The 17,497-nt window shown below is 36.2% G+C and overlaps 1 protein-coding gene and 1 non-coding gene across 3 annotated transcripts in view; one reads left to right on the top strand and one right to left on the bottom strand.

Moving 5' to 3' along the window:
- kmt2ba (lysine (K)-specific methyltransferase 2Ba) overlaps positions 1-15,429 on the bottom strand; it is a 32,663-nt gene extending 17,234 nt beyond the window's left edge. For both annotated transcript variants that reach the window (XM_048203327.1, XM_048203328.1), the window contains exons 1-11: positions 15,059-15,429; positions 9,847-9,913; positions 6,969-8,438; positions 6,660-6,847; positions 4,665-4,772; positions 4,417-4,573; positions 3,179-3,389; positions 2,980-3,032; positions 2,462-2,707; positions 1,917-2,011; positions 388-498 (exon numbers count right to left, since the gene is read on the bottom strand). In XM_048203327.1, the coding sequence (XP_048059284.1) occupies positions 388-498; positions 1,917-2,011; positions 2,462-2,707; positions 2,980-3,032; positions 3,179-3,389; positions 4,417-4,573; positions 4,665-4,772; positions 6,660-6,847; positions 6,969-8,438; positions 9,847-9,913; positions 15,059-15,349 (2,997 nt within the window). In that variant the 5' untranslated portion in view covers positions 15,350-15,429. The remainder of the gene's footprint in view (positions 1-387; positions 499-1,916; positions 2,012-2,461; positions 2,708-2,979; positions 3,033-3,178; positions 3,390-4,416; positions 4,574-4,664; positions 4,773-6,659; positions 6,848-6,968; positions 8,439-9,846; positions 9,914-15,058) is intronic.
- A 1,761-nt stretch (positions 15,430-17,190) lies between these two features.
- On the top strand, positions 17,191-17,263 carry trnam-cau. The gene has a single exon. It is a non-coding gene; the product is annotated as a tRNA-Met (tRNA).
- Positions 17,264-17,497: the final 234 nt, after the last annotated feature.

Genomic DNA, 17,497 nt, shown 5'->3' with positions numbered 1-17,497 from the left:
GCTGTCAAACGATTAATCGCATCCAAAAAAAAAGTTTTTTTACATATTATATACGTGTGTACGGTGTATATTATTTATATATAAATACACAGACACATGTATTTAAGAAATGTATATTTATATATAATTTATATTATATATAAATATAAATATTTTATATATAAATATATTTTTGTTAAATATATACATGTGTGTGGGTATTTATATATACGCATAATAAATATACACAGTACACACGTATATAATATGTAAACAAACTTTTATTTTGGATGCGATTAATCGGGATTAATTGTCTGGCAGCACTAAAAAAAAAAAATTCAAAACTGTACATTCATCCAAAACATCCAATAAAACAGCTTTTGGTTTCATAGAAATCTCAGCTCTGACCTTGAAGTCCACGCGAATTTTGTTCATCGTCCCCTGTGAGAACTTGCCCTTCTGGGTGCAGCCATTGGCCAGCGGAGTCAGGACACTAGAAGGCGTGTGCTCTGCTGAACTCTGAGAATGAGTAAGAGAGGAGCAATGAATAAAAGCTTGCTCCTCTTCCACCACCTCGCACATCACTTTCAGTGACTGTATGGTGTCGCATTTGGTATGCGGGATTGCTAAGCCCAACAAGGCTGCTTGCACAACACTGGCTGGTAGCCTTTCCAGCTGCAACAGCAGCTTGCGCTCAGGCTTGAAGGAGGGACTTCCTGTAAGGGTGAAGGGATGGTGGGGTGGTGCTGGAGGGTCCGATGATGATGAAGATGGTTCAAGTGGCTCCTGTGTAAATGTCAAAAACACCAAGAGAATTGGGGAAATACGAGGGAAGCAGCATTACAGTGGATTCAAGCTGGAAAAAGAATCGATATAAACCGGGCGGGAAGAGGACCGTCACCAAACAGAGCATGAGGGGAAATGATAGGGTAAGACAACAGAGAGCAGGACACATTTCCATCACCATCAGATGTGTTTAGAACAAAGACAAGAGTTGAGTTTTGTCCTAACCAGTGGCAACCACAAAAAGCAATATGCAACAAGACATTTTTGTCACACATTTGGGTTTTAATAATCTCGCTGACTAGGCAAGGACAGAAAAAAACACTTGATGGCAGAAACTTGTCATGTAACACCTGGTTAGGACATGCTGTTATACGGTGGAGAAGACAGAAAGAACCGTATCCAAGAAAAGGCAAGAGCAGTTTTATTTTAAAGAGAGAAAGACATAAATTAAATCCCAAATGCATTCAATTAGACAAGAGTTAAAGAGGATGACATTGAATTTCAGAGGTGATTCAACAATTGGATTGAGCTATATAAGTAATAGACCAAAATAATAAAACAATTAATCAAAAATCCAAATTCGCAACATGGCTAAGAGTGATTATGAAAATGGCAAATGCTGTGATTTAAATAATCAGATAATAGCTATTATTATTATTATTTTATAAAATCATAATTGTGGCCAACTTGTGCAGCCCTGCAAAACACCACAGCCTGGAGCTTTTTTTAATAATTTTTTTTTTTTTTGGGGGGGGGGGGGGGGGTAGCCCTAGTAAAATTGTGTAGCCCTAGACCAAAATATATCTTCCAGGGCTGTATTTCTCAAAAGCACCATGAGCCCATTTTATCGTAGAGACCACTGGTGGCAATGGATCTACGATCTACTTACGGCTCATTTCCACTGAGCGGTACAGGACTACTGTGCTAGGTACCCCAATGGAAGGGTCCAAAAAAGTTGGTATTTTGGTACCATTTACAACGTCTGAAAATGGAAACAGAAATAATTGTGTGCCGTACTGTACTGTATCTTTCCGCTCAGTGGAAACAAGCTATTAGACTTGCAATGCTTTGGAGAAACGTAGCCCAGGTCGATTAATCATCAGATAATTTGTCCATTTTGTGATCATCAAAATGACACCGAGTTACCATACCTTGTCAATTCTGCGTTGGGCCCAAAACGCTCTGTAAAGTCCTTGCCTTTTCTGCTTTGTTGCTTCTTCTGGAACAGTTACAGAGGTAGCCATTTCTGGAAAGAAGTGTAAAGTATTAGTTTAGTCTCATAGACACTGGTTTCACAGGATCATGTCAAAATATCTCAACTCTTAATACAAACAAAGAGCTGGTCGTGTGTATTTGTTTGTTTATGATTTAACGCCATGCGAGCTACCTCGGCTATATTCATGGCGAGAATGAGATTTTTTTTTTTTTAATAAAAGGAAAAAAAAAAAAAAAAAAATTAAATTTTTAAATTTAATCTTAGATAAAAATTCTAGAACTAAATCAGGCATTACTACATTAAAAATCTTTTCATAAAAGTCAACAGAAAAATAAAGAGATCTAACAGATTTCAAACTAACACAATCCATCAAAATATGCTTCAATGATAATGGATTCTGGCACAAAGGAGGATCTTCACCCATTAACAGAAACATATGGGTTATATGTGTATGTGTAAAAGTTGACATAAAATTTATACCACTGGATTGAGTCTTTTGAGTCCCGCTGGCCTTTGTCTTCTCAGAGCTGACACTTTTCGTCTCTGTGTCAGAGGAGTCGTACCCCAGGAGTTTTCTGTAGGACTGAGGAGTGACCTGTCGTCTGGGCTGCCTCCTGGTGGGGCTGAACTGGGCTTGTCCTGCATCATCTCCCCCTTCCTCCTCGTTTTCTTCTTCGCTGCTGTTCATGGCATGGGCCGCTGATGGCCGCCGCCGCTTCATCTGGACTGCGCCAAAGAGAGGTGGTCAAATAAAATGATCAAATCCATACGCATAACCAACAGGCCAGGACTGAGATTCCTAAAAAGCATGTCAAGTCTAAGTAGATTTAATGCCAACTTCATCTGCTAAAGTTGTTAGGTACCAGTATTTTAAATTGTAATATTTGAATCACATACTTTTTATTTATTATTATAATATTTGCATTGGCAAGAGGCAAATGACTGGAAATACCGAATAATTAAAAAGGATTTTAATTTTAAAGAGGCAAGTAGAGTACCTTTGTTAAATCGTCTCAATTTGTTCTGCTCAATCAGCGAACACTTCTTTAAGCTGTTGAAAAATTACAAAAACAAGTCCACAAATAGGAACAAATACTGAAAACACTTTTAAAAAGGGGAAAAAAGTATGATATGATTCCTTTAAAGTCCAGGAAATGTTTGCTAATACCTTGTAATTAACACTATTTGGACACTTACACACAGCTCTGCCGTTTCTTGTTGGGTCCTCCAAATTTGGGCTTGTCCAGACAGAACACGCACCTCCCGCAGTCCTCCAGCCGATTGCAGCCCTTGCAGCGCGAGCAGCGCTTTAGCCGATAGCCAAAAGCAGCGCTTTCATACTTGCGTCTAAATGTCGGCTTTGGCTCAAAAGATTCTTCACTCTCTGGTTCTGAGTGAGATGCAACATCTTGAAGAGCCAGCAGGGGCCGGTGGAAGAGGGAGACAGAGGCAAAAGAAAGCATCTAACATAAGAATAAGGGCATTTTGGGAATGTCAAGGTTTGATTAACTAAGAAATGTTGTAGAAGTGAACACCAACTAGATATAATGGTGAACTGCTGCCGCAAGTAGGCGTTACAATTATTTCAGAAATTGCAATGACTAAGTTGCAATCACATACTGGCATTCAAATAAGGGAATTTTTTTTAATCAAAAAATAAAATACCGTAAACTGCACATTTTTGTGTTTCTATTTTTGTTTTGTTTTTTAGTGCATTATGTGAGTTTTCCAAATGACCTCAGGCCATCTCATGTGGTGTTCTGAATATAGTCCACAACGCAGTTTGCATATGTTGTGCATTATGAATGCAACACACTCTAGGATCATTTTATTTTCACATTCACTTAATTACAAAACGTCTAACCATTACATGTTCCCATATCCAGAAAGGATGAGAATATTCAGCTAAACAAAATATCATGTTAAAATGAAGAGTTTAATGCAAAATTACATTATTATTACACGCAATTATACTAAATTAAATTAATAAAAATAATAAATAATAATAAACAATAATATCCTGGTGGGTTGGGTTTCAAAAAATAATAGTGTAAATGTAAAGTAGCCCAAATAGAGAGATACTTTTAGTAATTGTACATTAAGTATAAGATAAATATTTTTAGAAATATTTTAGAATATTTCTTATAGAATATCTATATTTACAATATTTGCATTTCATTGTTGTATTTATCATATTTAAAATCATACAACATTTTATGCAATTTGTTAACAATGCCTTTAAGAAAATCATACATTTTATGCATTCAAGCCAAATGTGAACAAATAATGAGGTTAACTTGTATTACAATTACACTGCAACTAACATGAACAAAATACACAATTTACAGGCCAAAAAGAGCCCATTTATCTTCCTGATATTAGCAAATGTCACTTATAATGGATGTGGACAGAATGAGCAAAGGAGAGGTGTGTACCCTCTTCGGCAGGTGAAGCAGTGATCCCCTCTCTCTCATGCAGAGGAAGGGCGCTGAGCCTGGGAATGTCGTCGGGAACCATGGCACGTGGCTGTCCCAGTGCCACCGCTGCTGCTCGACATACATGCTTTATCCGTGGACCACCGATCAATTGCTCCTACAGAGTTAAAAGGGCACAGTGTTAAAAAAAATCATGATCCAACAAAAAAAAAAAATCTGCAAAGCAACGTTTTTTTATTGAAGCATACTTGTGAAGCCCCCTCTGGGTTAGTTGAGACTGCTCTCCTGCCCCTCTTTCTGCCTCTCTGTGTGACCGCGGCTGATCCATCTCTTACTCTCACAGAGCCAGACAGAAGCTGCAGAGCATAAACATCACTGTTTGTATAATTCTACAGATTTCTGTGGCATTCCTTAAGATATAAAAGACTTGTATATTATGTTTGATCAAAATATCATTTACCATTCAAAAACATTGTTCACACTAAGGTATCCAAAGGTGACAAACAATATAAATACTCCATCGTTCAAAAGTTCTGGGTCCAAGTTTTTTTTTTTTTTTTTTTTTTTTAAAGAAGTCTCTTTTGCTCACTAAGGTTGTATTTACAGTAAAATAGTTTAAAATAACAGCAGTGTTGTGAAATAGGGCTGCACGATTATGACAAAAATCATAATTGTCGATTTTTTTCTTAGAAATTATAATTGCGATTATTAATTACGATGATCACAGTTACATTGAATGATGTTTTTAATAGCTTTATACCATTGTTTGAAGCAACTGCATGCCATATTTTATGTAAAAATAAAAAAACAAGCTGAAAACACTCTTCCTAAAAATGTTTTATTGTTTTTCTATAGCATTAAGCATTATTAATAATAACAGGGGCTTTTGCACCATGTAGTTCTAGGAACTAGCCACCACGGTGGTTCCCCGAGAACTAATGTTTCCCTAGGGCCATTTTCCTGGTTACATTTGCACTGCCAGTAGGAACTCTGAAATGACGTAAACCGCGCTTGTTGTGGTGACTTATTTTGACGGCTTTGAGAACAATTTAGCAATAGCCTGAGCACACAGTGCTCGCATTCTACATCTTCATTAGTTTACGAACTGTTTAACAGTCCTGTCTAATATGTTATTAGATAGAACTGTTATACAAAGAAAGCAGACATTATATGAAAACGTATTAGCTTTTGCCGTGTAGTTGATGCACAATGTCGCTAACTGAGCAGAAATACATTATCATGTTTCACTTGGTCCGCTCAAAGTCGCGCTGGATTTTCTTTTTAGCGTAAGGTGGAGAGGTCCATCTATCACTGTTTTCCATGTTTGTAGAGTTAGTTTGTGGAGTAAATATATAGGCAGTGTACACGGCTTTTTAAAAATGGCAGGTGCTGGTGTTTCACATGCGTTCGACCAATCAGCGTACACTTACATCACTGGTAGTTCCTTTTGTGCTGGGTTAGACCTTTTACTCTCTGAAGTAGTCGTGATTCGCCTCTCTCAACGTAACATGCTCTAAACACAACTCTTAAGCATGCAGAATAATGTAAGTGGATATTTTTTGTAATCACGCCTTTGAACGATTACGAAAGTGGCATCCGTAATCGTAATTGCAAATATGAATTTGATTAATTGTGCATCCTTATTGTGAAATATTAAAATTTAAATTCTATTTTAAAATATTTAAAAATTGTATTTATTCCTGTATTCCATTCACCTATTTTTATGTGCATTTTGGGATATCGCATAAACAATGCTGGATAGAAATACCTAAATGCACACAAGTATGTCCTCGAAAATAAACACTGTGTTCACCCAGCTTATGAATACTGTCAGAACTTGTCAGATACAGTGACAAAGCACTGTTCGCCAGAGGAGAACTGGCCCCCGACTAAGCCTGGTTTCTCCCAAGGTTTTTTTTTTTCTCCATTTTAACACCTATTTGTTAATAGGTGTTAAAATGGAGACTAAGTTGCCTTTGGCTTGCTTAGTTGGGGACACTTGACATTTGATATTCAATAGTATTCTTGACATTTATTCAACAGTGCTTCTGATCTGCCTGCATTGACACTATTCTTTAAGAGCTGCTGTGCAGCCAAATTATGTACCAGTTATCAATGTAAAGCTGCTTTGACACAATCTGCATTGTAAAAAGTGCTATATAAATAAAGGTGACTTGACTTGACTTGACAGTGCATTATAAAAATGCACTGTTTGCAGTAATAAAATTGTTAAACATTCTGACCTGAGCTGATTTGAGCTGTTTCTGCTGGTCAATTTTAATCAGTTGGACTCTGGCTCTCTTCAGCAGGTGGAACATCCTCTTATTGGCACCCGAAAGACTCATCCTGTGTGTGCTACTACCTTGCTCCACCATCATCTGGGTATTTTGTGCACTCGTTTCAGTAGTTCCCTCGAGGTTAGTTGTCTCTACTGAATGAATACAGCAATTTGCCTCAAGGTTAATGGGAGAACAAAAGAACAGACAAACACACTTGGAAAGGTGGAAAAAAACATCAATTTCAATTTTCAAACATGACAGCAAAAACCCTACCATTCTCCTTAGCAGGTACTTCCGCCAAAGATGCCAACGGTGTCTGATCCGAATGTTCCCCAACACGTATGACTACTTTTGGCACAACCCCTGGAGAATACATGTCCTGCAATTTGAGATCAGACTTCCTTTCCTGCACATCATGTGTCCCTCCCTCAGCACCTTCCTCCGTTAGCCTGGAGCTAGTACTGGCAATCCGCTGCATCCTACGTTTTGCCAGGCATGCCGTGAGCTTCTTCAGCTTCCAGTATATCTTATAGTGGTCCGCGGATTGGCCGAGCCTCCCACCCCTCCCACGAGGACCACCAGAAGGCCTTGAAGAACTCAAAATAGGCTTGACTCCTTGAGATTGCACCTTTTCTGAAATACTCTTTTCATCATTGTTTAGGGTCAGCGGTTGTTGGGCAGCCTTCAGTTTGCTTCCAGAATCGAGGGTTTGGAGATCTGTATTCGGTTTGCCGAGATCCATTGAGATTTCAGAAAGAGCTGGTTTCTTTGGGGAACCTCGTTCTGGGAGCGCAGACATGCGCTCGTCATCCATGAACCTCTTTGGGATCTTGATGACGCGGGAAGAACGAGCGCTAACAATTGGTCTGGCGGAGTGTTTAGGTTGTTCAGCTTGGACTGCAGATTTGGACCTCTCCATCTCTCCAAGAGGCTGTTCTTGTCCCTCCACCCGTTTCAGTATATGTGAAGAGCATTTATCTGCACATCCAAGTCGCTGTCTCTTTTTAGGCATGCTAGAGGTCTGCTCTTGACTGTCAAGTATTTTGCTGTGCACTTCCTGTTGCACTAACCTTCTACGGCCAAATATACGCTTTCGTCGCCTTACAAAAGGCTTCTTTTTGGAAGAACTTAATGAACTGTCGCTTAAAGATGCTCCTTCGCCTCCACCAAGAGATTCAAGAGGCTCCTCATTTGCTTCTGTCCTTCTGCCCCTTCTCTGTTTGCCCACTGGTTTTGAGGATACAGCGCCTGCCTGATCACTACCAGCAATTTCTTTTGCCCTGTTCCTGTGGGTCTTAGCATATTCCGCTGAAGCTCTTTGGTCTTTGGTGTCTTTTACTCTGGAGGCTCGCTCTTTTCCTTTAACCATTGTTAAAGTCCACACTAATTTTTCCTGCCTCCTCCGGCTCTGTGCTGCACTAGAACCACGTCTCTGTGACCTTCCAGGGATCTCCTCCTCTTTACATGCCACATCCACCCCATTTTCATCATTTTCAGTCTGCAAGGAGGCCAATGGTCCATCTCTCTGGTTCCTGAGTACCCTGCCATTTCTCTTACTTGAGCTGCCCTGTTTCAAATGTCCATCTTGATCCACAGATGGCCTTTTTGTTTGTGTTGTTTCTTTTTTGGTCATCTTTTTGGCTGCCATTTTAATAACCAATTTGGGCCTCACAGATTTTTGGTCCGTTCTGGAAAACCTTCTGCCTTTCAATTCAGGTTTTTCCAATAGTGATGATTTTTTATCTAAAGTAAAAAAAAAAAGAAAAGAAAAAAGTATTAAAACATTTAGTATTTAGTATTTTTAATAAATAGTCTAGATAATAAACCTTGAAACACAGGCAAAAGAGTATCATCCATGTAATGAATCATTTTGAATATTCAAATAATAATTTTGATATTTAAATATTTTAATATTAAAATTATACACTTGTGTAAAAAATATAAATATCTATGTATTTTATTGAATATTTATTATTTATTTAAAAACACACAAAAATAAAATGCTACAAAAGGGTGTATATGCATATGTGAATTCAAAATCTAATAAAAGGTCACATTTAATAGTGTTATTCAGATAATACTGTTAAAATGAATGCAGGTAATCCAAATGTAAAAATATGCAGAAATTAAATAATTGATTTTTGCATATTTTTTTAATTTAAAAATGTGCAGAAATTAATGCACAATTAAATATCTAACCAATAAATAAAAAATAAAAATCACATATTACTGATAAATGATCAGAAGTGCTGATATACGGCAATACGATACATCACAATAATGAACATGCAAGGTATTGTTACCGTGTGCACTCTAAAATACAGTGAATAATTATTAATTACTAATTATTCTGATTTTTAGAATGCATTTTAAGAATACTTTTCCATCAACCAGTTAAAATTTACAACACTGCATTATGTTGCGTCAAAGAGGCATGTGCACTCCGATGTAAACAAGCCCAACATGCATGAGCAGCATGGCAGACGAGTGAACGAGAAGCACTGAATGAAAAGGCACATTCATTAGTGGTGTCTCATTTTGAAAGCTGTCTCCTCTGGAGGACGCATTTGTCAGTCGCATACATCATTTCAGTAAAATGACCACTACATTTCAGTCATTAAGAAATTACAACAATTTAAGCTAAAAAACAACAGTCAATTTTATAATTGTTACTGTTCTGAAATAAGACATACTTGTTGAAAACATTCTGATTATTACTGTTCAGTAACACTTTAGAATAAAGTTCTATTAGTTAACATTAGTTAATTCATTAGTTAACAAACTAACAATGGAAAATATTTTTAAAAGCATTTACTAAACCCGTTATAGTATGACAACTTATTTCAATATTGTGATAATACCATGTACCATGAAAAAAGCTTCAGCAATTATCATAACATGAAAATTTTATAACGTCACATGCCTATAAGTGATATTGTATACAATAATAATAGTGATGACTGCATGATCAGGTAACACTAATTAAACCTTAAAGGAGAATACAAGAAAAATACTTTTCTTTAGTAGAAAAATTTCGGTCTGAATGACAATGTTTAATATAAAAGCTAGCACATGTAAAAGCAAAGCCCAAATTAATGTTAGAGTTTAAGTCATCAAATTGCTTAGACATAGAAACAGCTGAAACACTCACTTGATGAACCTTGTCCAGAACGCAAGGACGATTGACCGTCCACTTTAAAGCCTGTGAAGTCTCCTTCCTGAGAAAGAAAGATGGATAAAATATAACACCACAAAACGACATGTTTTACATTTTAATCATTTAGCATTAAATTATATAAAATATCTGTAGGAATAGACGATCTAGCATTACAAAATCCCTGCTTGACTGATAACACTGTTATAATACAGAACAAATATTCAACAAAAACAACCTTTCCATGGATACTAAGGCCAGGCTTCAAACACAACACACGTTTTTCCATCACTCTAATATACTGAGCAGTGAGAAATGCTGACACAGAAGAGAACAGTCCTCATCACAGTACTAAATTAGGTTAAAGGTTAGGTTAATAAAATTGACAGAGTCTGAAATCTGAGACATATCAAAAGTAACAAAGCAGAAAGCTTATTGCGATTTATTAGATGGGAGGCACGTTACAACGTTTTGTTCATCCATCAACTAAAAACCGCTTAGACTGAAAGATTGATTCTTTAGATTTAAGAATCGTTATCGGTTCATCAAAATGGGAATCGATTAAAATTGAAAAATTGATATTTTTAACCCAGCCCTATTGGCCAGTGTTAATTCTTGATCCATCATTACAAGCAATAAGTTTATAAAACAATTCCAATTAAATGAACTATGCAGGTCAGACAGACATGATCCTAGACAGTGATACTAATAAACATCAGTATCTTATTTCTAATGCCAGGACTTTTCAGAAAAATGCAGAGCAGTAGGTGCTACACTCAGGAATCTGAACCAAAAAAATAAATAAATAGGCATCACTGATATAACATTGCTCAAATTTATTCACAAGATGTCAATAAACTATTTTTTCCACCGAGGAGGCGGTTTTGAATAGGGATGTGTGTAACTACTAATTTCATTAAGGCTTAAATGGAAATTTTGCAACCGACTAGTCTAACCTAGCATGCCCACCCCCCAGAGACGGTCTGTAAATGAGATCCATTTGAAATAGACTACTTAATCTATGAACAGTCAAATCCCATACTAAATGCCACTAAAAAAATAGGTCAGATACATGTGATATGCTTGCCTTGCATTATAATCATCAGCAACGTTAGCCATTATAGATATTTATTCAAATCAACCGAATCAATATAGGCAGAGCAGGACCAATAAGTTCAAACCTAATAGCCTTTTATAGACAAATTTCCACAAAGTTAGTCCACTGTAAGTCAGCACATTATAACCTGTAGTATAACAAGCCTATAAGCAAGCTTGATGGTTATATAATAGTTTGACATGACAGAAGAAAACAGGAAAGTTTAATACTCCCTCACCTTGCTCATCTTCCGAGTGGACATTTCTCGGAAAATCTAATAAAATGACATTTTGTTTTCCATTCCAGATATACACTTTTCACAATAATGTATTAATTTTAAAATGTAACATTAATGTGATGGTAATTTGAAAGTAGCCTTTGTCAAAACATAAAGCAAAACATTAAATGTGCAAAAAAATAAAACATTGACTAGCAGCAGTATCGTTTAAACAACCAGTCGAATAGTTTTGCACATCCCTAGTTTAGAATTCTGAAAGTTAGTGTTTTCATAGTTCAGTGAACTTAACTCAAAAGATGAATAAAATTGCTTCCTCATGAAATGCTGCTCTTAAAAAAAGATAAAAAATAAAAACACTGAGCAACTCCTTTCTAAACCAAAAATGTGAATGGTTACAATATATTTTACCAAGAGCATCAACTTTACATTAATGGTAACAACTTCATAACATCAGCAAACTTAGCAATATGGGAAAAGGTAGGATTTTTCCAAAATACTTCAGAAACTTAAAATAGAATCTTTAAACTTTCAACCTTATCTAATCTATCAGTCTCTCAGATACATCAGGGAAATATGTCTACACAGAGAAACATCAATTCATGTCAGCCTCTCTTGACATAAACCACTCAGTGCTCCTTACTTACCACTACTCATGAGTCAAAAGGATTCAGACTTCAGAAATCAAGTTCAGTTTTTCATATCCCCATAAAGTGCAACTGTCCTCTCAGGTAAGGATGATGCTGCATAGCTGACTGATTGCAGATACCTCAGAATTTCAAGGCACAGAATCGGATTGCATCAGTATATAATGTGTGAAGTCAAAGCTCAACATGATTTCTATACTGGTTCAGCTTTGAGTCTGACTGCAGTATGATTCACTGTTTTAGCTATGGGAATTTCTGAAAAAGTCCCCACTAATATACAAACTGATCCCAATTTGACCTAAAGACTGTGTTCACTACATCAACTGTAAACAGGAGTTTAAATTGTTAAATAAAGTCATTATTTTTGTTTTTGCGCACAAGAAGTATTAAGGTTGAACCATTGTAGTCACATGGGCTATTTTAACAATGTCTTTAATTCTTTTCTGGACCTCAAAAGAGGTGCAATGACTTTGCTGCCTATGTGTGGATCAGAAACCCTCAGATTTCATCAAAAATATCTTATTTGTCTTCTGAAGATGAACGAAGATCTTATGGGTTTGGGACGACATGAGGGTGAGTAATTAATGACAGAAATGTCATTTTTGGGTGATCTAAGCCTTCAAAACATGCGATGACGTCAAACTTTAGTGCCGCAGAGACCTGTCTAAAGAAATAGGAACATTGGCTAAGGATTTAATACAACGAACCTGATTTGTTGCCTCTGTCATCTGCTCTCAGTGTCTGAGGCAGGTCTCAGGCAGTTCCTCCACACACACACACACAAAGCAGACAGCGACAGTGGTTACCTGTGTCATATATTTGTGAAAAAATCAGTTTGCCATCAGCTGTCAGAAGATGAAAGCGATATCTTTGTCGTGGTATCCTTTCAACGTTTAAGGGGATTTCCCATGACTGGTGTCAGCGCAGTTCACTGCATTGAATCAATGCCATTGAAGTGAAACATCAGCTTCAGCGTTACCCAGGTGATGCATTGCACATTGATTGAGCCTTTAAAGAGGCAATCAAAGTTAAATTCATTTTGACTTTTTGTTTCACTCATGAATGAAGCAATGTTTTTAAGCATATTAGTTGAATGAACAGTTTAAAGGTGCCCTAGAACTTTTTTTAAAAAGATGTAATATAAGTCTAAGGTGTCCCCTGAATGTGTCTGAAGTTTCACCTCAAAATACCCCATAGATTTTTTTTAATTCATTTTTTTAACTGCCTATTTTGGGGCATCATTATAAATGAGCCGATTCAGGGCTACTGGCCCTTTAATTCTCCTGCTCCACGCCCACGGAGCTCACGCTTGCCTTGGACAGTGCATAAACAAATTTTACACAGCTAATATAACCCTCAAATGGATCTTTACAAAGTGTTCATCATGCATGCGGCATGCATGCGTCGGATTATGTGAGTATTGCATACTGTTATATTGTTTACATTTGATTCGTAACAGTCGGTGTTGTGTTGAGATTCGCCTGTTCTTCGGAGGTCTTTTAAACGAATGAGATTTATATAAGAAGGAGGAAACAATGGAGTTTGAGACTCACTGTATGTCATTTCCATGTACTGAACTCTTGTTATTTGACTATGCCAAGATAAATTAAATTTTTCATTCGAGGGCACCTTTAATGATGTCTCACTCATAAAGACAGTCCTTTGCCACCACCTGCTGGTGTAACAATGTAACTGCACTGACTGAGCGCCTACAATTGTTACGTTTTAAAAGTCTTGTAGGCTCTTTACTAAGCCGAAGTATCATAATATGGATAGTTTTGTGCAAGCTCTGTTTTTAAAGACCTATTGAAAATGTTCATTGTAAAATGAATATTTGCTGTGCTTATTTAATTCTAAATTAAAACAACAATTACAACATAGCTGTAAATAAGATGACCAAGGCAACATCTGTGGTATTACTTTATTTGAAGAAAAAAAAAAAAAAAAAAAAAATCTTACAAACCACAAGCTTGAATGTTCGGGATCGGTACTGGCCAATCATGATAAGAAATTGGTAGTTTATCTAAAAGAAACACAGTGACTATAATGAACAACCTAAGAACTACTCAAGTCAAATTAGAGATCTCTTAATTATTATTGCAGTGCATCGCAAAACTGTAGAGCTTTTATGAAAACTAAGCATTTAAATATCACCTTACAGATAAATTATTGGGAGATACAAAATGACAACTGACATTTTCATGCATTTTATGAAAGTAGCCTGCTATACCGTCTTAAAAAAAAATCTAATTGATTTGCATTAAAAGCTATCAGAATATCATATTTTTGGTATATAAATTACAGAATCTGCATCAAATTAAACTATTTTGCTCAGTTTGGGCCTCTGAACAAAAGTGTTGTTTTTGTCTTCCTCGAGTAAGCACTCCATATTGTACTCTATCTATATCATAAAAAGAATGAAGTTTTAAAAATGTTTTCTAAAGTTTCGACAAACTGTTTCATAAAAAAAAAAAAATCGATTTTCTGACTATTATTTCATGCCTGCCTTTGCAGGGTTAAACAGCTTAGCAGTTTTCGTGGATGGAAGCACTCTGATAGTCACTTCAAGTACATAAAACTCAAATAAAGCAGCTCTAATTTTACTGAAGAAATTTTACAGAATGAAAATGAAATTGCAACGCACTAACATCTGATTAACAAGATTACTATGAATCAATTACCTTGTTTGTAAACAATACCGCCTGACGTTGTACAAATGAATCCAGGATTTTCTTCTTTACAAACATGCAATATTTTTAATCATCCAAACGCGATTCCTGGCAGAATGCATAAATAGTAACTGTATCATAATCCGGATGCACACCACGCCTACTTAAACATATGTTACCAACATTAACTATTAAGACAAACAGGCCCGCCAGCAACACTGAATTAAGTCTCAAAGCTGAAAACTTCAGACAAACTCCCTCATAACTAATTAGCGGACACCACACCTTCACTGACCCACACACAATCCCAGTAGCCACGGCAACACCGTCAACCGCAGCTAAACACCCGCCATGTGAGCTCGACAGCCCGGCAAAAGCCCACCATATGACGGGCGTCTTTTTAAATACTTTTCATCTCTGTAATCTGTAAAGCCCACGACCGTGCATCTGTGATCAGGTGTATGCATCTCTGCAGGAACTGACATCAGCCACTCAGCGACATGCTGATGATGCACTTGCTGTGCATTATTATTATTACTGTATTACTAAGCGAATCGCTCACCTCATCGCTCCCGCTCGTGCAGAATCCCGCCTCGCGCTGGCGCCTGTGTTTCTCCGCCAGCCCGAGCAAGCGCGACAGTGACGGATCCTCTCGCAGCGTAGTTCCAACGTCGACGGGCCTCGGCCCTTTTCTATCTTCAGCCCTCACCCGACCGATATGAGAGCGTTTCTCCGTCCTCAACAGGCTCCGAGACGTCCATGGCCGACCTGGGAAACGGCAGCGAACGGTGGCGGAGGTGATTATGGTTGCTACAACAGCCGAGGCTGGTAATCCGCCTCCTGCTGCCGCCATTATTACATACCACAACAACAACTACGGCGCTGAGCTCTCGAGAGGAACAAGATGGAAAGGCGCGAGATAGCGGAGGAAACGAAAGGCATTATGGGAGATGGAGTTTTTCTCTTTTTTTTTTTGCAGTTTGCCATTAAACATAACGAATGAAGCAGCATTCTGTAAACACTCATAAATAATATATATTCATCAGTTTAACCCTGTAAAGCAGTTTTGAACCTTTAGACAATATATATATATATATATATATATATATATATATATATATATATATATATATATATATATATATATATATAAATCTTAGACCTAAATGAAAGTTTGCATGTGTGTTTTTATGTTTTATATCCATGGAGGGATCCAAAAAACCAACTATAATTGTATTTAGAGGCCTAAAGTGAGCAAAAATATGAAATTTGGTGCAATTGCTGTTATTTATATGGCCAAAAATTAAAATAAAACTCTGATACCTCCTAATATAAATCAATGATATGTTTAACAGTATAGCAGACTACTTACATATACACGTAAATATCAGTTGTCACCCTTTATGTCCCAAAAATAGATCTTGCTAGATATACATATATATAAATGCTTATGGTTTTATATTAAAAGCTATGTGGTTTTAATTGTGGGGGGGGGTAAAACTTGGTAAAACACAATAATAATAATAATAATAATAATAAGGCAAGGCAAGGCAATTTTATTTGTATAGCACATTTCATACACAATGGTAATTCAAAGTGCTTTACATAAAGAATAATAATAAAAATAGAATATAAGGAATAGAAATAACAGTAAAAACAGAGAATTTTACCGCATTATTTAAAATGCATTAAAAGTCAGAATCAAGATGATACATAAAAGATATAAAATACATTAAAAATGAAATAAAAACAGGAAAAGGAATTTAAAGAATAAAAAGATAATACGTATAAAATAAAGTGCAAATAATAAGCATAATAATGCAATGCAATTCAGTGATGATTGATAGATGTACAAATAATAATTCTTCAGAAGTCTGTATCATTTCTGATACTTACATTTAACACGATTTGTCTAAAAATTATGTATTGATAATCAAGCAAACCTAAGTCGCTCCTCTCCAGTAAATATTCACCTTGAAATATTAGTAACAATATACAAGTTATTCTCATGTTTACTTCAAAAATCAAAGATTTCACAGCAAAAAGACATGTGAACCACAGTTTTTTAAGAGGACTCTATAATAGGCATGTAGATTGTGTGCAACAGGTTTTGCAGCAAAGTTGTTTAGAGGCCTTATAAATTAAGGTATCAGATATGATATAGTAGACTTTATAAGGTTAATAGTTTTGTAGTTTGTTTAGTAGTTCTTTGACTCTCTTGATATGATGTTATTAAATTCTAATTTCTTAAGTCATTTAAGAAATTATTATTATCTGTGAATGTGAATAATTTGAAGCCTAAGGAATTATTATTATTATTTTTTTTTTTTTTTGTCATTTGCATTAGCAAATATACTAGTGAACTAGTGGGGTTGCGAAAAAGTAAAATATTTACAAATTTAATGAAAATACTCACAAATAGAGCACACAAATAACACTTCTAAGGCAACTCTCTCGACTGCTCCCTAGGGGTCGCCAAACGCGTAATCATCCGCATTCCGCACAGTTATCTGGCAACTTCTAAGGCAACTACCAATCAATATTTCATCAAAAGACTTAAAAAAAAAAAAAAACAATAAATAAAGGAAGAATCATCAAAAAATAATCAAACACAATCATTTAAATTAAATATTTCCCATGAACTAGCCGTAATTATATTTTTTCCCAGAAGCCTTTGCTCGCTGTGTCGTCACAGCCTCGTTAGCGCAGTAGGTAGCGCGTCAGTCTCATAATCTGAAGGTCGTGAGTTCGATCCTCACACGGGGCAGGACAACGTTTTAACTTGTATAAATTAATTAGAAAGAGCATCTTCTTCATATAAGTGATGAGGTTGATATACTGATATATAGATTTTTGATATTAGGTCAATAAGCAAAAACTAAAGATATATAGACAATATTCTATCTATAACTACAGTAGGATATACATTTAATTTATGTTGCATAATCTTTCTTTTAAGCACAGCTTAAGAGTTTCTTTTTTTAGTCTAAAGGTTGTGTTA

This window comes from Megalobrama amblycephala, linkage group LG9, assembly GCF_018812025.1.
Source record: "Megalobrama amblycephala isolate DHTTF-2021 linkage group LG9, ASM1881202v1, whole genome shotgun sequence".
In the NCBI taxonomy this organism is placed as follows: Eukaryota; Metazoa; Chordata; class Actinopteri; order Cypriniformes; family Xenocyprididae; genus Megalobrama; species Megalobrama amblycephala.
This window is presented reverse-complemented; position numbering and strand designations above follow the sequence as displayed.